This window comes from Gymnoscopelus braueri, assembly GCF_963280865.1.
Source record: "Gymnoscopelus braueri genome assembly, chromosome: 10".
Taxonomy (NCBI): domain Eukaryota; kingdom Metazoa; phylum Chordata; class Actinopteri; order Myctophiformes; family Myctophidae; genus Gymnoscopelus; species Gymnoscopelus braueri.
In genome coordinates this window covers 41,100,164-41,126,939 of record NC_137611.1, presented here as the reverse complement: position 1 = coordinate 41,126,939, position 26,776 = coordinate 41,100,164, and the positions used below count along the sequence as shown (strand labels likewise).

The window sequence follows — 26,776 nt, the reverse complement described above, 5'->3', positions numbered from 1 at the left end:
GTACTCAAGTACTGTACTCCAATTTTCAGTACTTTTACTTCTACTCCACTACATCTCAGAGGCAAATATTATACTTTTACTCCACAACAATTATTTGAAAAATGTAGTTAGTTACTTTGTAGATTTTGATTATGATTACAAAACATACATTAACCACTTCAGCCCTGTATACATTTCAGCCATTTGATTTGAAAAAAGCCGATCTACAAGCTGGGTGTGACGCATTGTGAGCTTGTAGATCTGCTAGTTTCAAAAGATTCACATACATTTGAAAACTTGTGAAATGGGGGCATTCTGCATAACAGGTACTTTTTACTTTTGTTACTTTAAGTACATTTTGATGCCAAAACGTTTGTACTTTTACTCAAGTAAATTCTGAATACCAAACTTGTACTTGTAACAGAGTATTTCTGTATTGTAGTATTGATACTTTTACTTAAGTAAAAAATGTGGGTACTTTTCCCACCACTGCAGAGACATCTTCATCAGTATACAGCAGCCCAACTTGGCTACATCTCATGCATTCAAGTTAAACACTCATCAGGCTACTTGAGGTTACATCGGGAAACACGCCATCAGCATTTTCACATGACTCATCAAATAGGCTACTCTTTAAATTATTTATCAGTGTTCAGTACCTCGATAAAACGACTCCTGTCCTCTTCTTCTCGCCTCTCCTCTCATTCAAATCATTCTTCAAAACTTGTGATCAAATTTCTGAGCTCGACGTTTGTGTGAATTAAAGATCTGCACGATCTGCCCCGCACATAGGCTTTTAATAAACCCTTCTCTGGCTCTGATGCGCGTCTGGCTCCACACACACACACTCCACACAAAAAAAAATCTCAAAATGTATTGCCCAATGCCCCCGCTGCACACGTACACACACACTATACACACGCACGCAGTCACCATTTGCTGTAGCGACTATATGCTACTTTCAAGTGATCTCGCAGCTTTTCCCTCCCAGTTTGTCAGGGATCGAGAGCGGGTAAAATACCACTTAAACATGTTCTTATTGTAACGACCCGTCCATCGCTGCCTGCCTGTCTGCCTGCGCTCTTTTACTGATCCGAACCAAACTCGCTTTCTACTGCTGCATCCGATTGTCCTACAGTACCCCACGAATACTAAAACGCTCGCCCCAAAACACAGTCGCCCCAAAACACAGTCGCCCCGGGGCAAATAACTAACCTTATTCCTAAACGTAACCTCAGTAAAACTATGCCAGCCTATCCCTGAACGTATTCCTATTAAAACGTAACCTCACTCAGTAAAACTATGCCTAACCCTAAACTTATTCCTAAACGTAACCTCAGTAAAACTATGCCTAACCTTATTCCTAACCTTAACCTCAGTAAAACAAATACAAGAACTGCTGGGATCGAGCGGTCCGCGAAAACAAATGGGGGCGAGCGTGTTTTGGGGCGAGTCTTCCGGTTACCTACTACAGCATACAACTCAACTGGTATCTCTGTGTTTTTATTCCACACCACAGCCTCCCCCTAAATTATATGAAACGCTAAAGTCATTGAATATAAGACGATCGGCTGTTTCTGCAGAATATTAAACATGATTTGAAAAAGCCTGTTTCTTAGAATCCCTCCTGCTCCTCCTCCAACTTCCCATCTGAATAATTATAATGATAAACGTAACCAGACCCTATCCTATCCGACCCATTCCCGTCTTAAAGACCCGCCCTTATCTGCTCCAAGTTTTCTTTCAACGCGCACGTGTGTGTGTGTGTAGTACCGTAGTACGTGCGTGCGTGCGGGCGTGCACGCGGGTTTGGGGGGTTAAATGTTGCATGTCAAGGAATAATAATAATCATTCATGTTCATGGTCCCCAAAATCATTTACCACTGGTTCTCAAACTTTATCTCAGACTGGCTCTCAAACTTTTTCATGTTGTGATTTGGGCCGCGGACCCCATCTGAAAAGATTTAGTGTCAGGGACGCCTATAAGAGAAGATTTATTGTAAAAATAGTAGGCTAATGATAATAATAATAATACATATACATCTCGTACATTCGATGTAGGCTATTACATTTACTTTATTTTAGTATTTCCATATGTTTATACTTATACTCTATCTCACAAGAAAATATTGTTTATATTTACTCCACTACAATTATTTGATAGCTTTAGTTACAATAGCTTACTTATAATTTCGATTATTAATAGGCCTGCAAAACACAATAGGCTAAATTATGATGTATTCTTAACCTATAAATTAAGCAACGCATAAAATGATTAAAATCTGCCCCACAAATTTACATTTGAATTTACATTAAAGTCATGAACACATTATGATTAATGCATTGACCAAAAGTAACAACATGATTTTGCATAATTAATACTTTTAGTAAAAGTATTAATTATTTACATTTGGCCAGCTGTTTATTGATGCCAATCGCCTATATAGCCTACCTTTGTATTAAACCTAGAGCTACTCCTACTGAAGTATAGCCAAAAGAGTATTTCTACATAGTGGTAGGCAATACATGTATTTATTTATTTTTAAAGAAAAGAAAAGAAGGGGGGGGGGGCATTGGATCATAGGCTATTAATTACAACAATTATTTGATTAAGAGTGGATCCATACAACATAATAATTTGTTATATGCCACCGCATTAATTTAACCTGGCTGATACAAATAAACATGTATAGCCTAAACAAAAAACTTTAGAAGTAGATCATAGGAGTTAATTGTTATTTAGTTAAGAAAGAACCCAAATATGAAACACATTAAAACACTGCAAGGCCATTATTATGTCTAGAAGATTCTTGTCTTCTTACATGACCTGTAAGAACCCCTGGCCCTGATCTTCTTTATCTTTCAGTTTTTTTGTAGCTACCTTCTTTTGCTTGTATCCTGTTCTGTAGTTTGTAGCCATAATTGAAGCTACTGCTGTATTGATTATTGCCTAAAACAAATAAATCTAAATATGCATCCATCTATCTATGATGTGGCTATGATTAGTCTACCCCCGCCTCAAGGAACACGTTCATGGGATTACATCTTTGAACCAAAGAATTATTCTAAATATTTGAGTTTATGATGCCCCCCTCCCCTCCCAATAAATAAATGAAGAGGCTATACGTAAATAAATACATACATAGTCATAAAGTACATAAATAAAGACGTAAATACATAAAGAAAATAAATACATAAATACAATAATTATTATTATTATTATTGCTGCAAGCTGCATAATAATAATAATGTGGTAAAAACTAAAATGATACAGCTGTAGTCACGCCGCGTAAAAAAACTCCACTTCCCATGATGCATAGCGAGAGGGGGCGTAGTCGTCGCTAACACAGTTCTCTCGTGCTCAGAGCAGCGTGTGGATAGGAGCGAATAGCTAGAATGAAGTGAACTGTTCATAAATTGCTCACATCAAGCATTTATTAGGCTTTTCGGTCGTGGCAACCGGCCCATTAACAGTGACGATCATGGCCTCTGAAGCAGACGACGCTCTGCTGTATCTGATCTATCAGCATTTGAAGGTGAACGGACACTCAAAGGCTGCGAGCATGTTGAAGAAACACGTTTCACAGGTAAGAGACTGTCTGTCTGATCGTTATGTAAAGTTATCTTCCTACCTTTTAACTACATTTGGCGACTATAGTCTCTTGGTTGACTATAAACCAGAATGTCAACTATGATTGCACATTACAATATTAGCGTTATTCATCCTGTGTGCCACGTCGCGTTACATAAACACATAAATGTTTACAAACGGCAGTGTTGTTGTGGTATGATATGCAGTGTTGCCAGGTTTTGTGAAAGAAATAAGCAACCAGGTCTAGGAAAACAAGCCCAAAAGAAGCAACTAGGCCACATGAGCACTTTTTGAAAATAGCAGATCTACATGCTCACAACACGTCGTGATGTGACGCGTTGTGAGCTTGTAGATCTGCTATTTAAAAAAAAAACTCTTGCAATAAGATGTGGAATGTGTTTTGAAACCTTGTAACAACAACACAAATGTTCCCTAGGGCACAAACACTTTAATGAAAATATTTGAGAACCTCTGGTTTAAATTATTATTTAAACAATTGGAAGCAAGCCAAAGAAAGGACCCCCAGAGTGCAAAGGACCACAATGGAACAAGGCATAGGCTTTCTTGGGTTTAAAAAATCCTTTTAGCAGACCTTGTATTGAACTGTACTTTGCCTGTGCCTTTTTTTTGCAAACTGCTAATAAAGTGTTCAATCAATCAATCAGCCTAAATGAGCAACTACCCGTTAGAAAGAAGCCCATAAAACCGTAACCACCAATATTTACAAGCAACCTTACAGAAAAAGAAGCCCGCTTATAATAAGCAGACATGGCAACACTAATTGATGCACATGGCTCTGAAAAGAACACGATGTTACAGAGACAGCAGCATGGCAGCAAGCAGAGGCACAGACCAGCCCCCCTACTGCTGCTTATAGGACTCACACTACAGTGCAACATTAGGTTCATATCAGGTCTACTGTCTACTACAGTGGCTCTAAACCAAGTAAAAGTATCAATACTGCAATGCAGAAACAATCTGTTACAAGTAGAAGTAAGGTAATCAAAATGTACAAAAGTACAAAAGTATCAAAGTATCAAAATACACTTAAATTATTAAAAGTGAAATTACTCATTATGCAGAAGGTCCCATTTCACAAGTTTTCAAATGTATAAAAATCCTTTGAAAATAGCAGATCTACAAGCTCACAGAGATGCGGTGTGAGCTTGTAGATCAGAACATATAGGTCTGAAATGGTTTTGTAATAATAATCAAAATATTCAAAGTAACTAGTAACTAAAGTTTTCAAATAATTATAGTGGAGTAAAAGTACAATATTTGCCTCTTGAGATGTAGTGAAGTAGAAGTAAAAGTATTGCAAATTGGTAAAAACTTAAGTACAGTACTTGAGTAAATATACTACCAAATACCAAAATAATCATATTTGAGCTGGGGACCCCCCACTCTGACAAGCACGTGGAATGAAGGAATTCAGGCATTCAATTTTGTTTGACTTGGTTCCACAGATACATTTTGTGAAAATAGCAGATCTACAAGCTCAATAGGCTATTTTCTAAATGTTTGCCTCTTTCTTATTTGACAATTTGGCCAATGTTTGACCAGTTTTTATAGTTTGTTGATTAGCCTACTTTTGTTTTGATGCAGTAATGGTCTTTTTCTTTTCTTTCTTTTTTTTTCTTTTATGGGTTATTAAAAAGTCTTAAAAGTCCTTAAATTGTCACTTCACTGTCATCTGGACCCCCCCCCAATCATGTGGGGACCCCTCTGCGGGTGCCGACCCACAGGTTGAGAACCACTGGTCTACTGCACTAGGAATCCAGGGTGTTCAGCTTCTGAAAACCACAAATGAACTTCATTTGCGTTTTATTATCTCTCTCTCTCTCTCTCTCTTGAATAGGTGGAAACACCAGAAGAGAGCCCCAGCCTACACGATATGTACACAGGCTGGACCAAGTAAGTTGTTGTCAACGTACAGTAATACGATTTGCTTGCATTTGCTTTATCAAAAATTCAAAGCCAATATCTAAGAAATAAAGATTTTTAATCAGTGTCTTAATTTTTTGTGTGCTAAATAACGCCTGTAATTATTTTAATAAATTCAAGTTTGAATTCACACAAAGTCAACCTTTTTAAATGCTTCAATACAATTGCTCTTGAAATCTGCCATATCTAGCTGCACCTTCATGCGTGTTTGTACATGTTTTTTTGTCTTTGTGTGTGTGTGTGTGTGTGCGTTTGTGTTTTCTTTGTGTATGCATGGTTGTCAATGTCCATGTGTTTGTCCGTGTGTGTATTTGTGTATCCACAGACTGTGCTCTCTAGCTCAACATACTAAGCAGGAAATGGATATGGACGCGATCACCCTGAAGAAGAAAAGCATCAAACCAGACCCTGCCACCAATGAAGAAGAAGACGCCAAGCTCTCCAATGTAGAAGAAGAAAAGGTGGACATTAAGCCTTCCACCAGTGAAGAAGAGATGGAGACTACACCTCTAGTTGGTATGTGTCTGTATGCACAGCTGTCTGTCTGTCTGTCTGCCTGCCTGCTTGCCTGTCTCTCTGAATCAGAATCAGAAGACTTTATTGCCATGACATGTAGACATGTTAGGAATTTGGTTTGATGCAGTGGAGCGCAGTTTACAACAGGACTCTCTGTCTTGTTAATTCACTTTATGTTCTACTTTTCTTTGGTGCGTCATATTCTTCCCGTCACCTTGCACCTTTGCATTTTTAAATCCAAATCCAAGGTATTCTATTATTTTAATTTTGATCAGGATGTTCACACATATCCATTTCCAGTGGAGTTGCACTTTTTTGGCCTCTTTACCCATTATGCAAGGGATAATCAATGGGGATCAGGTCATTATTGAAAATAAACCCCGGCAGACAGGGTGATTAGACCTTGATGCGTTGTCTTTATCATTATGAAGGGGTTTATTTCTCAATAATGACCTGCTCCGCATTGATTATCCTGCTTATTACATGGCTACTTAATAAAGAAATGAATTCATTGACCCAAAAAGTGACAACAAAACGATTTGATTGATTTGAAAAGGATTTAATTGCTTACGGTAATGGAAGACTGGAAGTAGTCCATTAATTCACGCCAGGTGCGTCCAGTGCAACGTGGTCATCTCGTAAGGAAGTGTTGATTAAAAAGAATCAATATTCTGTGTTTTATTGTTTTAATGGATCTTGTTTATTCGATACACTTATTTGTTGTAGCTCTTGCTCATTTGATTTTCCTATTTGTCTCATCTGTTTAAGAAAGCTGGTAGCTGATATATTGCACTTTTACCTTAGCGCTAGGTAGGGCTTTCACCAACTAGTCGACTAGTATAACCACTAGTCGACTTTGTTGGTACTAGTCGAATAGTTGGAAGAAAAAAAAAAAAGCCATAGTAATGGCCCATCTTACTATTATTATTATCCTCCTGACTTAATTTTTTATCAAAAGGGGGTCAAAAGTATGCCCAATAAAAGCCTATTATTGGGCAATGGGGATCCTTGGAGACGCTGCTGTGGTGCTGTGCTGCTGTGCCAGAAGCGCTTCCCTTAAAACGCCATAAAAATAAGGGCAGGAGGATAATAATAATAGTAATATAGTAGTAGGATGGCATTAAAACAATGCCCCCCCCCCCGGAAACCCCCCCCCCCCCCTTTAAAAAAAAAAAAAATTCGACTTGTCGACTAGTCGACTACTACTTGGTCAAATGAGTCGACTAGTAAAAATCATTAGTTGTGAATGCCCTAGCGCTAGGTATACTCTTAGTTGCTTGTTTTAGAAGAGAATGCACTTAAGACTTCTGGTGATTAGTGGTTTCGTTCCCTACCTATGTTGAATGCACTTATTGTAAGTCGCTTTGGATAAAAGCGTCTGCTAAATGACTGTAATGTAATGTAATGCATTGTCTATTTCTCGCTTCATGTGTTTGTCTACATGGCTGCAATGTCGGTTATGGCACAAATCAAACAGTGCAGATTGATATGAGCCAGGTGTTCTGAGTCTTTGATTAGACAGCGGTCTGTTATTGAGTTCAGCGGTCATTATTCAAAAAAAAATCAACAAAGTTATGTAATGTAATGTATGCTTCTTTAAAAAAAAAGCTATAACTATAACTGTTTTAGCTATAACGTTTGCTATTATATAAGGGTTTTATCTAACCTGAATCCGCCAGATGGGGGCGGCAAGCTTCTTCCATCTGGCGGAGTCAGGTTAGGTTTTTTTAACCATACCATGATACTGTCCAGCCACCACACACTGTCACTTAAATTAAATTAATATGACTTGCTACTGAAAACATGTTGTCATGTATTCTTTTCCCCAACCCCAGAGTCCCAGAAGAATGGTTTTGAGTCATCCAATGGAGGCTCTCCCTCCCTGGGGAAAGATCCTGAAGGCCTCCCTGATCAGGAAGAGGAGGCAAAAGAACAAGAAGAGGTAAACAGAGAGAGAACAAAATATGACATGTTATAGCTACAGTAGATGGATGGCTGAATAACATTTCCTTTACCAATGCCCTCCTATGATTAAATATCCACTGAGCATGTGTTTGGTCTAGTTATCCTGCTAAGGAACCACAACCACCACATCCACTTATATAATCATTTGATTAACCCATGGAAATGCAGGCTGGAAGGTTTGCTGGTTCCCCAAGCACACCAACACCAGCACTGATACCCAATGTTGGTTGAAAGGCTTGTTGAATTGTTATCGCTCTAGCATCTGTAAGCGTTTCAGTGCAAAACCCATTACTGGCACATTTCTGCTAAAACTGTCTCCTGCGTCTTTCAGTAGAGTTAATTTCATAATTGTACCACAGGTCTTAGATGTATACTTATGACAATTCACAGAAGGCTAAAACCACTATGCATGATGGTGAAGAAGACATTTTAATCGCTACTGTACTAGCCAGTTGAGGGCTTGGGCTTTTCTAGTTAAGGTGAAGCCCATTGGGAACGCATGCCCCTCAGTTATGCAATAACCGTTGTCACAGTAGTTAGTGCTGTTCTGATTATTGATGACATCGGGGATCTCCATATATGGGCATGAAAGGGATACAGAGAGACAGACAGACAGATACACAGAGATTTGTGGATTTACTGTTCTGGACAACTGGTGATCCAACCGATTTCCCATTCGACACTGCACTCCCTCGGGTCCTTGGCGTTACACACGGCAAGTTTGAAGTTAAATGGTTCGATGGTTCTCGAGAAATGCAGAGGAAACACAGACACACACAGATGCTGTGCATTTATAAATATGCATACTTAGTATTAAATATTAGAAAACATAGTAATACTTAAAAGAGGACCTTAATTTAAGAAACAAAACATTACTTATAGCTTCTCTTTCTAAAGATATTTTTGGGTCTTTTTCTGCCTTTATTGATATTCAGTGAGAGAAACAGGAAACAGGGAGAGAGTAGGGGAGTGGCATGCAACAATTGGTCCGTCTGGCCCGGGGGTCGCTGTCAGGCATCAGAGCCTATGTGGTATGTGGCCTAACCCTGTGGTTCTCAGCCTGTGGGTCCTGACCCCCAGGGGGTCTCCAGATGATTTTGGGGGGTCCCCAGATGACAGTAAAGTGGCAATTTAAGGACCTTTTAGACCTTTTTAATATAAAAAAAAAAAGTCATTACTGCATCAAAAGTAATCAACAAACCATGCTATAAAAACTGGTCAAACATTGGCCAAATTGACAAATAATATAAGAAAGAGGCAAAGAAATTGAAAATAGCCGATCGGTTATTTTCAAAATGTCTCTATGGAACTGAGCCAAAGTAAGTGTAATGACTCAACTCCTACAATTCCAAGTGCTTGTCAAGGTAGGGGGTCCCCAGTTCAAATATGATCATTTTGGGGGGTCGCAGGCTCGCAGCCTGAAAAGGTTGAGAACCACTGCCCTAACCATTCGGCTATCAGGTCGCACCAGGTAGGTACGTAAGTAGATAATTAAATGGGTTGGTATGTAGATAGATACTGTAGGTCAAGGGTCAGCCTCAGGCCAATTATTTCCTAAGCCATTAGATGGCATAATGAATGGCTAATTTAATAACTGGAACAGACCGCCTTAATTATTTTCAATAATAACTATCGCTATAAAAGTTAATAAATGAAGATTTGTTTGGTGTACTATAACTGTGATATAACAGAGTGTAATCAAATTTTATGAGTAGAAATGCACAAGTGTAATCATTTTCTGCAGGGCATAAAAAGAGGATATCATTTAGTTAGTTAAAAAGTAAAAAAGAACGTACTCCGCACTTGTTTCTTTTCAAACCGAGAACAAGAGCTCTTTCATAAAACAGGAGCTTGTTTATTGCTGAAAGACTTTTTGAAAATTCACAACCATTTATTATGTTTTGTAGCAGTTGCTGTGACACTGCACTCTCTCTATACCGCTTGTCTGTAGTCTGCTGCACTAGCAGCTTCTTGTGGTTACGTAGAAAACAATAGACAGTATAATCACCCATTGTGTGTGACTCGTCAACCCAGTCCATGGTCTCAAGGAGGCTGGAGAAAATGCAGTTTGTCTTTGTTTGCAGTTTGTCTTTGCATTTTTCAACGTGCTTAATGTTAACATGCAAGTCCACAACAGGTACTTCTGTGGCGACAGACAGACAGACAGACAGACAGACACATACACACTCAGGCCGCGACCCCCCAAAATATTCATATATACCCTGACAAGCACTTGGAATTGTAGGAATGGAGGCATTACATTTAGTTTGACTCCGTTCCCACAGATAAATATTGTGAAAATAGCCGATCCACAAGCTCACAACACCTTGCGTTGCGAGGCGCTGTGAGCTTGTAGATCGGCTACTGTATATTCACAATTTCTGCTCTTTCTTATATTATTTGACAATTTGGCCAATGTTTTAGCAGTATTTATAGTAGAGTTTGTCAATTACTTTTGATTCAGTAATGGTCTTTTTTCATTTCATTTCCATTTTATTTTTTAAGGTATTAAAAAAGCCGTAAAAGTCCTTAAATTGTCACTTTACTCATCTGGGGACCCCCCAAAATCATGTGGGGGTCCCGACCCACAGATTGAGAACCACTGTTCTAGTTGATTGGTCGGATGCTTCTCAAGTTATGCGAAGGACACGGATGTTATAAGAGTACTTGGAGGCCATTCTAGAGCCATGTGGAACTCCATTTGGGATGGCTGACCCCTCCGATTATATCATCTCCATATTTGAGCACGGACAAACACCTCAAGCTACATCTGGCGCCAACATTGGTAAATGGTAGATGAACTGCATTTAGTGTCTTTCTCCAAAGCACTTTACAATGTATTTCACATTCACCCATTGACACACCGATGGTGGAGAAAACTATGCAAGACCAACCAACCAACCTGACATGCAGCCATGAGGAGCCGGGGATTGAATCTGGAAACTTCCCATTCGAAGACGGCCGATCTACCTCCTGAGCCACTGCAGTCAGAGCCGTTTGATCTGCTCGTATTCTAATAATGTTAACATTACGCATTGTGTGTGTCTCAGCAGTCTGAGAGTGAAAGTGTCAATTTAACTGGAAGATATACTGAAATGTGATATATCTCTGTCTGAATAACAGTGATCAAATCTGGTGAAGCAGTTTTTATTGTAGCAGCAGTAGTTGCAAGTTTCAGTCCTACAGACTATTTTAGTTTGTTGTATGCTACATGTCTGTCTGTCTTTTTTATGAATAAAACGTAGCTTACTCCCCCTCTTTGTCTCTGTTATTTTTCACAAAGTGCACCCTCATAAACAGTGATATACACATCACATTCAATAATGGTTTGATTGATCAATTCACAACAATCTTGCAGTTTGTTGTGCATGGGTGTGAGAATGCATGTCAAATAACTCAATTCCTATTCCTAAACATAGAGAAATATAGTGTCCAATAGGCCTACAACAGTAATAAGCTGAGTAATAAGCTATATGATCTGTTACCAGTGATCCAGCTATGTAACATGTCATAAGTAATTGATGTTGCCTCAAAATGACACTTCAGTGAATGAGGAGCGTTCCCAAGTCGAATCTCTTTTATTCCTCATGCTGTTAATGTTCTGACTTAGAAGTAGGCTACCGGGTGAGCAACCTTTATTCTCTGAATAAACAATAAAATAAACATATTCATGTAACTTTTGCGGTGTGCTTGTCATATGGAGACATTGCAAACATTTAATACATTTTTTCTTCGCATCTTTGCCAGTTGTTGGAGTAGTATTATACTGTAGTCTTTGACAGACACACTGACATACACACATAGCTTCCAGCCAGTCACTGTAATAATTTGTGTGTAGATAGATAGGCATTGGCTTATGTACTTTGGAAAGGCAGACACACACACACACACACACACACACACACACACACACACACACACACACACACACCGCTACCTTAACCATGTGTGTGTGTGTGTGTGTGTATACTATCCATGTAGTCTATTCTGTTGGGATTGTATTATCTCTGTCTGTCTGTGTCTGATGTGTGTTATCTCAGGCAATGTATGTGAATCCTGTTTCTATTCTTTTATACTTGTCCAGTGATGCAGTTGATGCTGATAGCTGGCTCTAATACTGTTTGAACAGACCTGTGTGCCTGAGAGAGACTGCTGTTGACAGACTCATAATCTCCTGATACAAACTTTGTGTGTGTGTTCGCGGGCTTGTCTGTGAGTGTGGCTTTCTGTTGATCCCCAATCCTGGACAGTGTTCAAATCTGTGCTACAGTGCCGTGGGTTATTTCTGGTTCTGTCTGGTTCTGTTAATATGAAACGCTCCGTGGTTCGCATCTAATGCCCATACAGCTGCAGTTTATAAGGCAACCCATGCTCTTGCACGCACACACACACACACACACACACACACATGCATAAAACAAAACATTGCATTTTTAAATTCTCTGACTGAAGTCAGTACTGATTTGGGCTGGAATACCAGATGCAAAATATTAAAGAATCAGTCACTGTGGATTACCAGCAGTCGTTAAGAATGCAAGCATTGTTAGTCATGCCAGCTGTGCGAAATGATTAGACTACTTCTGCATATTTTATAGTCAGCCACTCTAGATGCCCCTGCCAAGGCATCTAATACGATGCAAAATTCCAGCACTGCCTCAGACTCCCCCGACTCAGAAGGTGAGGCTCTAGCCAAGAAGCCCACCAAGGAGGCCTCCAGCCTGCCGCAGCCCAGCCAACTCACCCCTGATCAGGCCAAAGCCCAACTTCAGTCCCCTGCCCCAGCCAAGGCCTCTGGCTCAGAAAGCATTGACGAAAAAGTGTCAGTGCAAGTTAGATATGAGCCTAAGGAATAATTCTTCAAGAGTTATCTCTTCTAGTTCATCTGAACTACTTCATTTTTAAAGGAGCATTTGCCCACAGTTAATCTGAACTGTATTTGTGTAGTTCCAGCCTTCATTGTTTGGTTTTCAACTTTTCAACATATGTAGTCTGTACTTCATCAGCTACAGTATTTATTGGTTGGTAATGCTTTAGTGAAGTCCCGGTGACTGATGCTGTGTCCTTTGATCTCCCTTGTGAGCAAGCAGGCAGATGGAGAAATAATGAAGTGTAGCAGCTATGCAGGAATGTGTGTTGGTGACATTGTTTTAAGAATATATCAACACTCCCTTTATAACATAAGAACAGATAATGTAGGTCTTTACAACAAATGGAAAGACTATGCATGCCATACACAGTTTAAATTTGTCATCTCTTGTTCTCACACACAATTTTACTTGCAGACATTTTGTAGGAACGTAAAAGAGCTGCATGCACAAATATCATTGTATGAGAGCTCAAGAGATCATATGTACAGTGAAACTGTTATTGTCCAACTGACAAAACTGATAGTTTTTTTTACTCCTAGAACGCAGAGCCAGCCGTTGAAGTACCTGTGGTTCAGTCTGAAGCCTCTGTCAATCAAGCGGAAACTCCAACCAGTCAACTAGCCAATGGGAGTGAATCTTTAGAGGATGAGGAGGACAGTCCTGTCGAGGTACAGTATGGGAAATTGTTTGCTTGATACTTGTAGTTTTGTAAAAAAAAATGTATTCTTAAATGTTGTCCAACACCACGTGTCTTGTAACATTTTAGTGTGGAAAATCAGGAAATAATTATTACTACGATTATTTGTAACAGCCACAGCACAGGCTGTCCCCTCTGTCTTGTGCACGATCTGTCATAGTTCTGCTTCTTAGCTCTTTGAGCTACAAGGACACCAACAGGGGAACAAACATTCAAACGTCTTTATACACCTCTTGGAAAACGTTCATTCTTGGACCTCCCAGGTGACTTAGCCTCTGCTGACCTCTGTTGACCTGAGGGGTCTTCTTTTTCCCTCGCAGAAAGCTGTCCCAGCCTTGCCCACCTCCTCTGAAGTGACACCTCAGGAGACCACTGAGCTGCCAGCGGAGCCAAAAGACCTTCCCACTGACGGTATGAACAGCCAATGGCGTTTTGAACCCAGGTTGTTATTTAGACGCTATGTATGGGATCTTGTTAACACTGCCTCACACCACACTGTGGATACTCACAAGACGTTGTGATGAAAACACTGGAGGCTTGTCCAGAGCCCTCTAGTGACAATCTGGCCACGTTGTAAGGAGTGTGGCCGAGAATCTGTACCGCGTAATGAAGCCAATTCATTCCCATGCTAGTGTGTCAATGCTTGGAATTACACATCCATATTAATGAAACACAACATATCATTCTGTCAATTAAAGTTGCAATCCGGAACTTATTTTAATGAATATTATTTTAACCGCTCGGTTTAATCGTTTGGTTAAGTCTGGTGTATTATACATTATATACATTATAACTACAGTATTACATCTGCAGTGGTTGGAGGTGGTCTCCCTACTCTTACATTGAAAAATTGAACACTGTGTGTTCGGAAGGACATCTATTGACAGTAGCCCTGAGTGAAGTGGATAAGACCATTATCTTCCCTGGCCTAGCAGGGATTCCCTCTTGTTGAGCGGTTGATGTTTGGTCTCCCATGAGACCTGAGGGTTGAAAGTTGCAATTACCTCTCTCCGTTTGGAGAGACATGAAACTTATAAGAAAGAAAGGAAAATAAAAAATAATCTATACTGTATCTATCTCTAAAAAGGTATATTTTGCCCTCTGTGGACTTGGCAGCATATCGTCTGTCGGGTGGAAACCTCATATGTCCAAAACTGTGACTTCTCAGGATTAAAAAAAATAAAATAGGAAAAGTAGCAGATGTTTAGAGCTTGTAGATGTGCTACTTTTGATGCTTTTGTGTGACGCTGTAGTATGATCAATTAGGGCGAAAAAACACAAAAAGTTAAAATTACGGAGATAAGAGGTTTCTGCCCGACAGCAACGATATACTAAGCTCTGTAGTGCCACACAGAGGAGTCCATGCCCGAACACAGTGAGGCTGACTGCTCCATGTGGCACAACGCCCTCACCAGATGTTCAAAGCTGCTGTTCTCTTCCCGTTTGGCAGCCTTGTGTATATCTTGTTTTTTGTTTAGCTTGTCAAAGCTTGTTTCATAAGTTCGAGTGGGGAACAGTATGAGAGCTACAGCAATTGCACACTAACGCAAAGTCATATTTAAGTATCATAAGTAATTGGACTGATATTTTGACCATTTTATGAATACGGATATAAAATACACCTCCTTTGAGCTGATTAGTAGTTTTATGATGAAATATGATGCTGATCTGCCAAGCAGTTTGCAAAATTAGCTGCGTACCGACACACAGACAGATAGACAAATTGACATAATTGACTGAATGCACTATCTCTGTCTGGCAGAGATGAAAAGAGATTGCCAATGTCATCCATTTTGTATTTGAAGCAGTAAAAATAAAAAGCCCAAAACAGCCATTTTGAAAATCTCTTTTGTTTGTTTGTATAAACTAGGCCCTGATGAGACCGCTGCTCCAGCCTCTGTATGTGAAAGCTCCAAAGAGGAAGAGGACAAGGAAACTGAGGTAGTTTTATTCAGCTTACAATTACATGTTTCTCTTATTGTTTGTATGGTCCAGCTTGCCAAAACAAGATTTTAAGAGTTTATTTCTGGAAGTCATAGAATTCCAGTGTTGCAACCCCCCCCCCCCCCCCCAAAAGAACAAGGCCCAGAGCTGTACTGTTGTTCAGCATTATAATTTCATGCTGTGACATGAAAGCTTTTCGATCTCTATCCATGAGCTTATGTATGGCCTTGATTGCATTCTGAAAGAGAAATGCAAAAGCAACAGTACAGCTCTGGGACTTGTTTTAACAATAAGAGTCCTTGACTTTCTGGTTATGAGCTATATTTATTTTGACTAGACTATACCAGTAAGTAGGCGATATTGATTTATCTGTTTTGGACTTTTCGTAAAGCTTTACAATTTTAAGTTTTTGGCATTCAGAATATGCTCTCATCCAGAGCGACTTACAAAGTGCAAGATCATAGTAAATGGCATGAACCCTAGTCAACAAACGACAGCGTAAAATGGTCATGTACAAAGAAAACTATTTTCTGCTACAAAGTAGCTAGGATACAGGTAAACATCACAGGGCAAGAAACTACAAATGGTTGTGAAAACTGATTTCTTTAAATGATTTCTTTAAATGATTATCTAAAAGCAAGTCATGTCTATGAAAGTTTTTAAAAGAGGCTCTCATTCATCAGTCTGAGCTCCTTCCCATAACCCAATATGTAGGGTTGTGGACCCTTGTCATATACTGTAAATGTATGGTTTACATCAGTGGTTCTCTTAAGTCTCTCGGTTCTTTGAGGGGGCTTACAGGTCTATAACTCTGAGAGTACAAATGGAACCACAGGTACAGTACATTTGGTTCAATTTGTACACTCAGAATTATGGGGGTCCTTGAAATGTAAACGTTTGAGAACCACTGGTTTAGATGAACTGTGTTTCATTATGTAGACTCTCCAATCGGCTACTGGCAGCCCTCAGGAGGCTGAAGGTGGTGACCCAGCTCTCCAGCAGAAACCTGAGGACCAACTGGTGACCTTAACAACCCCCTGTGACCCTGTGATCCCCTCTGACCCCTCTGCTGCTGATATGGGTAACACTCTACTGCACTGCACAACAACAGCAACATCATGGGTTGTCATTAAGACCCAGACTCTACACTTATTTGTCTCTTAAAAAATATTCCATGTTGCAAAAAAAGAGGTGAACAAATATCTGAAATAGTCATCTAAAATAGCATGACATAAGACGCAGTTGTTCAACCTCTTAAGCCCTATTTTATAGTTTGTCGTACAATGGTGTCGTGGGACAAAAATTGTCGATCTGCAAGCTCACAACGCGACACATTTGTGAGCTCGGGTTGTGAGCTTGTAGCTCGATTATGTTTGTCATCTTTGAATTTCTTTGATAAATCGGCCACTATGAGATGGCCAAAATAGGGACGCCAGGTTGAAAGTGGTTAAAAGGCAATAAAGTAAGATTTTATTGAAGTGGGGCAACGGAAACACGGTATAAAACACTGAGTAGAGCAGGCAGATTTGGAATGAAGCATGGAGTGGATTTTCAAGAAGCGGCGTTGGCCTTCAGTTCCGCTCCGGTTGCACTCTGGTGCGCTGATGCCATGAGTTTGAAGTATGCCCGGTCCACAATGCATCTGTTTGTGCAGTGTGCCCACACATAAAATGGCCTATTCCGGACAACAATGGAGTTTGCTAAGTACTGTTTGAGAGAGGGGGAGACAGGGTGTCAAGCCGAATTCTCCCACTCAACTCCACTCTCATGTTATTCACAGAATAGCATGATCAAAATCTGTGCAGAGTCTCTGTGGGTTAGAAACCCAAGGAAAAGTCTGTCAAGTTAAAAGAGTCTGAGTCTTCGACTGGTGTAGATGCTGTAGCCAACAACATTGCACCTTAAAGGACCATAGAATGCCTGACATGTGTAGCCCATAAACTATGACTACAGTACTTGAAATTCTGGCGACCATTGTCCAAAGCATACTGTCGTTTGGAGTTAATGAACTGAAACAAAATGTAAACAAATGAAACCTAAAAATAAATGTATTAACACGAAAATGGCCAAATCTGTGAATAGACAGTGGTATGTATTGACGCTGTTATGGTCCCTTTTAAATAAATTGACGTTCACATGGAGTCCCTGCGCATATTGGTATTTGTTCAATATATATATATCAATATCTTGCCAGCTCATAACACACCACTAGCTAATTAACAATAATAACAAATTAAAATACAATTTTGTAGGCTACTTAGTTAGCTAATTAAGAGCTGTTTCGTTGTTTCCTTACAAACAAGAAGTTCACAAAGTTTGAATGGTTGGGACAGCGGTGTCATTACAGAATGAAACGGTCTGTTTTAGTAGAATAACTGGTTGTTTGTAATTCCAGTTGAAGAGACGCCCGCTGCTGATGGAGAGGAACCAGACGCACAGGACTCAACCATCCTCTTAAACCTGGAACTCGTAACCAGCACGCCGCTCCCTGGGAAAAAGAAGAGGAAGAAGAACAAGAAATCTTTGGATACGTCGTCTGAAGAAGCTCCTCTCGTCGTAGACACCGCCGAGGACACACCCATTGCTACGACGCTCACTGACCCTCCTCTCGCCCCTACGAGTACGGCGAAGAAAGGCAAAAAGAAACAGAAGAAGGTGACTGCAGAGGAAGAAGAGGGGAAGGAGGTGGAGGAGACTAAAGAGGAGAAGGGGGAAGAGGAGGAAGAGGTATGTCAGGTCAGTCCATCAGACAAGAAAAAGGCAAAGAAGAAGAAAAAGGGAGAGAGTGTCGAAGAGGAGGGGAAACAAGAAGAGGAAGAGGAGACGACTCCCTCCACACCCCCAGGAAAGAAAACCAGGAAGAGGAGGGGGGGAGGCGTAGGAGAGGAGGAAGGGCTGGCGGAGTTGGAGACCCTTGCGACTCCACCCAAGAAGAAGAAGAAGAAGAAGGAGGCGGCAAAGGAGACGGAGGAGGTGACGGAGGCGGAGGAGGTGACGGAAGAGAAGGCAGAGCCTCCCATCGCTCCAGGCGAAACCGAGGATGGTCAGAAAAAGAAAAAGAAGAAAAAGAAATCACCAGCAGAGGGAAATGGAGAGGAAAGCAGCATCACAGGTGGGAATGGTGGGGAGTCATACTCTCATTCACTTATGGAATCATGTACTTCTCATGAATAAAAGTGGTACATAACAAATTACTGTTGATAGCATGCAGGTAATCAGAAAAGCCACTGAAACACGGAGATGTCCTCTCTGTTTATGGCAGAGAATCATTTAATTTAGTTCACAGTGGTTCTTTGGATGAGCTCATACACTTTGCCTGCATTGTAGACTAACAGAGTTCCCACCCCAAAACGATTTAGGTTTACAAAGTGAAATTGATGGCACAAACCTAGTTTTTGTTGGTGTTGAAGAAAGCGTTCTGCTGATAGCGATGGAAGAGGCCATTCCCATCGTACAGATAGGGTACACACCGAGATCAGGACCTCTCCCTGTTTGAGTGGCTTTAAAAAATTAAGGATTTTTTTAGAGTAGACGCAAGTAAATACCGTACATATTTTTTTTATCATGGGCTTGTGACCTTACTAGATGCATATTTGGACTGGAGAGCAGAGCAGATATGTTCTGTCGTTGAGCACTGTTATTGTGTGTGTCGTTGAGATGATGTTGATGTAAACAACCCCATAAAACCGCCCAACGTCCTGGAAGTAGCAACGTGTTAGTGAAATCAATCATTGAATACCTACGTCATTAAGCCCGCCCACCATCATGGTTGGCCGACCACGATTGTATAACATGGTTATCAAACTATTAGCGCAGTTTTAACCAGCCAGGTGTGCGCACGTGAAAATACAATTGGGACAGCTAACAGTTCCCAGAACCCTTCTATGGTGAGGGCTTTTAGAGGGCTGGGATCCTCACTACTGTATGTATCTAGTATGTAGTAAAAGTATGTATAACTATCATACCTGTTTCTTCTAGAAACGCCGAATTACAAAGATGTACTGTAAATGTTTTGGGCAGCAGTGGCCTAAAGGTTAGGGGAGCGCATTTGTAACCGAAAGGTCCCGGTTCGATCCTGCGGACCGGCAGAAAAAAATCTGGGTAGGGATGTGAACCTCCCAGCTGCTCCAGTGGAGCTGCTCAGTGGCAGTATTTAACGGTTATAACTGTGGTTATACTGGGCAGCTCCCAGGTTTTAATGTGTGTATGTCTGCGTGAATGCGAAGCAGGGCGTTGCTGAAAAAGAGCATTTGTGCTCCGCAACCTCCCCTGTGTAAAAAAAGAAAAAACATTCTAGGCCTTTAATTGACATTCTTATCTAAAGTGACTTAAAATACACCCTACCTTTACCATTGGTTGCTTGTACAAGCGTTTTTTATAATAGTTTTATCTCTTTCTCTCTCCCCCTTTCTCTGTCTCCCCCTCTACCTCTTTCTCTCTCCTACAGAAACCCCTGATGTTTCTGCTGTCTCCTTCTCAATTAGAACTAGACAGACTAATTACAGGAAAAAAGAGGCTAAGAAGAAGAGGATAGCGAAGAAGAAATTGAGTAGCAGCATCCTTCCAGACCAGACAGAGACCCCGACACCCAAGGAGATAAAGAGCAGCCTTCCAGACCAGACCCCGACACCCAAAGGGAAGAAGAAGTCAGTTTAATCATTGTTCTTTATGTTTATTAATGTTTTCGCGTCGCTTTTTGTCACAGTTTTGCTGTACCGAAAGTCTTTGTTAACCGATTAAAGTTAACCATACAAATCTGAACCAATCCAAAATCAGGAAAACCCAGAACCAGGCGAACACGGAGGTGACACCTCAAGCCAAACGAGACAAAAGACAGGCTCCTGCTACCCCGCAGCAGGAAGATGTCACACCGAAGAAGAAGAAGAAAATGGCCGCTGAGCAGGAAAACATCTCCGTAAAAGAAAACCAGCCACCGCTGAAGAAGAAGAAGAAGAATGGGGAAAAGGTTAAACAGGGAAGAGGGGAGGAGGAAGTAGAGGAGAAGGAGCTTCCTGAACTCTCTTCTGCTCCATCTCCCAACGAGGGGAAGAAGAAGAAGAAGCGGGGAAAGGCCGGTAAGATGGCGGAGGAACAAGATGGTCCAACAGAGACGGAGACCTCCACTCCATCGATTGTTGGTGGGACACAAGCGGCCTCTGCCAAGAAAAAGAGTAAGAAATACATGTGCTTACTTCTCATTGCTCATGAGGGAACACAGGGCTATCGACAACTTCTCTCCATCTCTTACTTTTGTTTATCTGTTTCATTTTTTATCTCTCTCTCTCTCTCTCTCTTCTCTCTCAAACATGTACTGTATTACTATGTTACAGAGAAGAACAAACCAACAGACACTGAAGAGGTGACACAGTTACCATCTGTTCCAGACACACACACTCCATCTGCGGCTGCTAAGGTATGAAGCACACAGTAGTAATTTATACATTCCTGACTGAATCCTACTTGTGTTCAAATGTGAAGAAATGACTTTTCAGTTATCAATTAGGATTGTTTACATGAATGTTATTTTTCTTATATTTGCAGAAGAATAAATCATCTAAAAAGAAGGTCATCTCATGAATTTAGGTAAGTAGCTACTTAGTCCAAACATCAGAACATCAGAAATAAAGTTTAAAAGTCCTTTTTAATACATGTATTATATATAAATGTATTTTTCTTTTGACAGGAAATTTGCGGCATGACTTCTTTGGGAACCGAAAGCCATTCATTGAACTGGACCATCTCAGTAGTGTTATGTCTAATTTATACTCTGTCGTACTACAGTGTCCTGTGTCAAGAATGGCTATTATATTAGCTATCATTAGCTAATATCTCATTGCCCCACAACGCGTCGCACTGAGCTTGTAGATCGGCAATATTTGGTGTGGGACACCATCATACAACTAAGTATAAATCAGGCTGTAGTCCAACCCCTACATACACACTACACACACCTTAACCCTAAAACCTATGTTTTTAGCCATGTTTTGCTGTCCAATTATTTTTTTATGTATGAATCCACACACCCAATCGGTCAGAAACGTAGTGCTGTACTGCCCTCTATGGGTTGAAACTTTCAAGCATGTTGCACTTCTGACTACATCCAGTCAGAGATGTCACACAACAGGGTATTTTGTCATTGACACTTGATGGAAGACACCTATTGTGATGTCACTGATTGAATGTGGTCATCTGTGAGTGCATCATTGATTCAAAGGCCAGTGCAGTATCAGTTTTCTGCCTTGTGTGATTTGCTGTGGAGTCATTCTAGTGAGTCATTTGAAAGTGCAAATTTGCCTATATTTAACATGAAACCTATTATGTTGTTCGGTGGACATGTACGTAAATGTCTGATGTAACTCTAAGCAATGCCTTCCGTGTCAAGGTCTCACTCCACTGGAACACCCTATGTAAAATGACATATTTTGATGAGGTGGGGAAGTGCTGGCTGATGTCCTAATCATAATAGAATGATAGGATTCATGTCAAATATCAGCGAAGTTGCCTTTTAAGACTTGTTGTTTTTGTTTTATTCTGTTCTCTGGTCCATTTTGCCATTTTTGTTGATACAGTTTGGCACAGCTTGTGTGAATTCTTATCAGACGGCTACAGTAATGCCAGGAGGACAGCTGTGTTTCAATGAAGCCTTAGCCAAGTCAGGTTTTTTGTAGTTTCAGGATTTGGCATATAATTTAGCTTTATGCTGTGAAAAACAAGGGGTGTCTAGTGAGTAAGATTAATCCTTGCTGAACGTGGTGTTGCCTTTTCTGTCAAATAGCCTTAAAAATGTGAACTTTTCCAAATAGATTTAATGGGACACATTGTTTACAGTTTTCTTGTTTGTTTGTTATACATTGTTTTATTTTTCCTGATCATGCATACTGTTCACAGATCACAATCCTGTTGCTGATGACAAAGGGGAATTGCGCTGAGTTTAGGTATTCAAATGTTTTCATATCTTCTGGGGACTGTTGAAGGTTTAAACCTTTAGTGGGACGTTTTGTGAACAAATAACAAGCCTCCTGCTTTTGCCATTGAGTCCATGTAGCTCAGTGGAAAATTCTGGACAGAAAAGATTAGGAGCTATTTTTGTAACTTTTTATCAGCTGAGACGGATATTGATTTGTGCCAAAAAGGTGATGGAAATCATTGTTTATTCTAAAACAAAGTGGCGTTCCCCATCCATATGGTTCTCATAAAGTATTTGGATTAAAAAATCAACTTATCCGAAGAGACCAACTATGCATGTGATGCAATGCATTGTTACTAAAAGGGCGTCTCTTGGAGACTTAATTGAAAAGCATTTCCCACAGTGGTTAGTGGGTTTCTCTCCTGTTTGGATTTGTTTTCTGAGACAATTCTCTCAATTCACTGATTGCACATTGTTCACAATACATCTAGATCGTCTAGATAGATACTTAACTCTCACTGTGGTACATTTGAGTAATTCATGGTATCAAATATATTGCTGTAACCATCAAAGACTATCCATGGCAAGGGAACAATGTTACACTTGTTAGGCTTTTGAATGTTTTAGTTTTCTCAAAATGTGACATCACAAAGTGCTGTTTTATGATTACCTCACAACTGTTGACTCTTTCCCCCCAATACACAGTTTATATTTGTTTTCTTCCAATAAAACTGTTTGATGTTAATTATGCATTTGTTTCAGTTGCATCATCGTATGCATCACATGTATATTTTGTGAAAAAAATGACTGGTGTTGTGAATTAGGTTTTCAAAAACTACTTTAAAAGGGACAAGTAAAAATGCCAGTTTTGTCAACTCTGTGACGGAACACACACTACTAGACTAATGTTATGTCTAAGGTTAGACATAACCTTAGACATAACCTTAGACATAACGATGTCGTAAAGATACAGGGTGATCTCACACTCCAGACTCCACGTAGGTTTAGGGCATGGGTCTTCAACAGGGGGTCTGGGACCCTAAGGGGTCCTCAGAGTTATCAGGGGAGCTGCCACATCTTTGTGACAGGAACTTTTTTTACATTTTACATTAACAGCTTGAACCCAAGCGTCTTTATTCTGGTTGAAACATTTCCTGAGAATAGATCTACAGATCTAAGTGCAAAATGCATTGTGAGCTTGTAGATTGCTATTTTCAGCAAAGAGATATGGTGTAGAGGTCCACTTTACCAAGTAGTGTGGGATTAAGTGGTTAAATGTCTGAAATCCATATTAACATGAATCCAATATATTAATAGAAAATATTATGTGTAACAAAAAGAAAATAATTTAGGCTACACATTTCTGATGATAGGGCTGTCATGAAGCTATACGAAATTATGAAGAAGTTGAATCTGCAACACAATTTTATACATTAGGCCTAGGTAGTAGCCACTAGAGGTCGCTACTTCGTCTCTCTCTCAGTGTCTTTGCATGTCTTCGGCCTGAAAACGCAGTGGTGTAAAGTAACTAAGTACATGTACTGCAAATACTGTACTTAAGTATAATTTTGAGTTTTTTTATTTTTACTTTACTAGAGTATTTTCAATACTTTTACTTCTACTGCACTACATCTCAGAGACAAATATTGTACTTTTTACTCCACTACAATTATTTGAAAACTTAGTTACTAGTTACTTTGAAGATTTTGAATATTATTACAAAAAAAACATTAACCACTTCAACCCTATACTTTGGCTATTTGAAAATAGATGATCTACAAGCTTTGCGACACGTTGTGAGCATGTAGATCTGCTATTTTCAAAAGATTTTTATAAAATGTATTCATTTGAAAACTTGTGAAATGGGACATTCTGCATAGTGAGTACTTTCTACTTTTGGTACTTTAAGTATATTTTGATACCAATACTTTTGTACTTTTACTCAAGTACATTTTTAATTCCGGACTTCTACTGTTGGTGTGAGAAATGTGAGTACTTTTTACCACCACCACTGACACAATGAATTCCGTTCTTAATTGAGCTCATTAGTGTGAGAGCATCTCATTGAGCACCTCTTTGTATTGCTACGATCATGGGCTGGAGAGCCATCACTCCGTTCAGTGCGTCTGTATTGATGGCTTGGGTTGGTGTTAGTTTGGCACTAGCCCGGTTCAACACACCTAAAGACGAGTTAAACGGAGGTTTTGCTGGTCGGCATCGAGAGTTTAATGGTTATGGATTTAAGGCTTCTGACTCTGTCGATTCCCCGACCAGTAAAACATTTCTTGTGCCCGTTTGGAAGAATCTCAAAGGTGAGACGGAGATCCACAGAAGGACTAGTTCGGCTAATCAAAAAGCTTAATTGGGTTCGGTCCTATAACATTTCTGGTGTGATTTAATGTCCTATGCGAGGGTTATCCACTGATGGAATAGTTGCCTCACTGGCACTCCCAGACCTAGCCCTGATACATGACTGTCATGGATGATTTTCAAAATAGTGTTTGCACTTTCTCCGTTTTTGGTCCGTACATCTACATACACGTTCAGATTTCAAATATAAAGTGCTTATCCCATGGCCATGGATGTTAAAATTACGTACGGGCCCTCAGAATTACCTCTATATTCCGTATTGTTCAATAAAAAGCATTTTAATCCACTTGGTGGCCATTTCCCCCGTATTTTCTTCATATGCATTCAACTACGTGACCCTATTGGTTGGGAGGTGTATTGCACACTGATACGTTATAACTGTGAGAAAATGGCCACCAATCGGATTAAAATGCTTTTTATTGAACAATACGGAATATACGGAATGTACTTAGGAGCCGTACATAATTGTAACGTCCGTGGCCATGGGGTTAGCACTTTGTATTTGAAATTTGAAGGGTAATGTAGATATACAGACTAAAAAGGGAGAAAGTGCAAACACTATTCTAAAGATCATCCAAGACTGTGACAGATGACGGTCTTGTGATCCAAGGCTAGCACAGGCCCAGCAATGTCTGGCCCAGCAACCCATGTCCATAGCACGCACAAGGGACACGTTTCCCCACCATCAACCCCACACGCACTTCAAAAATGTAATATCCCTATAATATCACACTGGACAATCTTGTTGAAATTAAGTAGACTACATTAATGTGACTTAAATCTTGACCAGCTTTACTGTTACATGTATTTTCAGATCACCAGAACAATTCCAGAACTGGTGAACCATCTCATGATGTCAACCAGCCTTACTGTGGTAATGGAAGAGTCATTTTAAGGTTTTCAAAGATCAGGCATTCAGCAATACATTGGAAAGGTGAGTTAAAGGTTTCAGGACTGCACTAAGTGTGTTTGCTTGCAGTTCTCAACTTTTTCCATTCTCTACCAAGACGTTAATTGCATTCACCTATGTCTTCATGTTCTAATTGAGTGGTAGGAGGAGAGGTCAATGATTCTCAAACTTTTAAGTTTCAAGGGCTCCCATTTTGGATGCTTGTTTAGGCCAACCCCATAACTCAGAGAGTGTACAAATGGAGCCATCTCTTGGAGTGAAGACTTATTTTAGGGCATTTGGTTCATAACGATCAATGATTTAGCTGGGGGTCCCTGGACACCACTTTGAGAACCACTGGGATTGACAAAGATATTTAGGCTATTTATTCAAAGTGTCTGAACCAAAATGTTCTCAATGTACAATTTGTCAAGTCAAAATTATGTATTATAAAAGTACTGTACAGTACATTTAAAAATGACTGTCGTTGCCCAATGTGCTGTACAGGCTAAATCACAAATTCAAAAGCCATCAACATGAACAATAAGACATAGCCTACAGCTCAAAGACACAAATAAGCAATCAGCAATAAACACAGTAAGAACATAAATAAACCATAATTAGCAACATAACTCCACCAAGCCGGTTGGCTACACAGGGCTGTCTAAGGAAGTACGAGCTCTTGTCTTATTGGATCATGTTTATTCGATACACTTATTTGTTTTAGCTCTTGCTCATTTGATTTTCCTACTTTGTCTCATCTGTTTATGAAAGTAGGTAGCTGATATATTGCACTTTTACTTTAGCGCTAGGTATACTCTTAGTTGCTTGTTTTAAGAAGAGAATGCACTTAGTACTTCTGGTGATTAGTAGTTTCGTTCCCTACCTATGTTGAATGCACTCATTGTAAGTTGCTTTGGATAAAAGCGTCTGCTAAATGACTGTAATGTAATGTGATGGAAGCTCCGGGGGGAAATTTGTATGACAGGCAATGTTTTGCCTTTGGGACATCCCCTATGGGCAGAAGTGAAAGCCCTTTTGGGGTGCGCTCATAGAGGGCACATGCAATTACAATTTTAGGATGACTGAATGTTGCATTCAAGAT

The 26,776-nt window shown here is 40.0% G+C and overlaps 2 protein-coding genes across 3 annotated transcripts in view; one reads left to right on the top strand and one right to left on the bottom strand.

Annotated features, from left to right (window-relative positions):
• The window catches only part of LOC308092900 (arylsulfatase I-like), a 20,691-nt gene extending 19,510 nt beyond the window's left edge, over positions 1–1,181 (bottom strand). For both annotated transcript variants that reach the window (XM_080439027.1, XM_080439028.1), the window contains exon 1: positions 639–1,181. The gene's annotated coding sequence lies outside the window, so the exon portion shown is untranslated. The remainder of the gene's footprint in view (positions 1–638) is intronic.
• A 2,167-nt stretch (positions 1,182–3,348) lies between these two features.
• On the top strand, positions 3,349–23,151 carry LOC308094089 (uncharacterized protein). Its single transcript, XM_080440546.1, has 14 exons — positions 3,349–3,566; positions 5,430–5,485; positions 5,841–6,031; positions 7,867–7,973; positions 13,404–13,532; positions 13,882–13,972; positions 15,432–15,502; positions 16,445–16,586; positions 17,901–18,617; positions 19,953–20,151; positions 20,282–20,676; positions 20,836–20,918; positions 21,047–21,088; positions 21,189–23,151. The coding sequence occupies exons 1-13, from the start codon at positions 3,462–3,464 to the stop codon at positions 21,080–21,082; spliced, it is 2,322 nt and encodes a 773-aa protein (XP_080296672.1). The 5' UTR covers positions 3,349–3,461; the 3' UTR covers positions 21,083–21,088; positions 21,189–23,151.
• Positions 23,152–26,776: the final 3,625 nt, after the last annotated feature.

Excerpts from the sequence above, each read along its gene's own strand:
- LOC308094089 (XM_080440546.1), top strand. The coding sequence starts at position 3,462 with ATGGCCTCTGAAGCAGACGACGCTCTGCTGTATCTGATCTATCAGCAT. Across the intron at positions 18,618-19,952 it reads AGAGGAAAGCAGCATCACAG|AAACCCCTGATGTTTCTGCT; the intron begins GTGGGAATGGTG and ends TCTCTCCTACAG. Across the intron at positions 20,677-20,835 it reads GGCCTCTGCCAAGAAAAAGA|AGAAGAACAAACCAACAGAC; the intron begins GTAAGAAATACA and ends ACTATGTTACAG.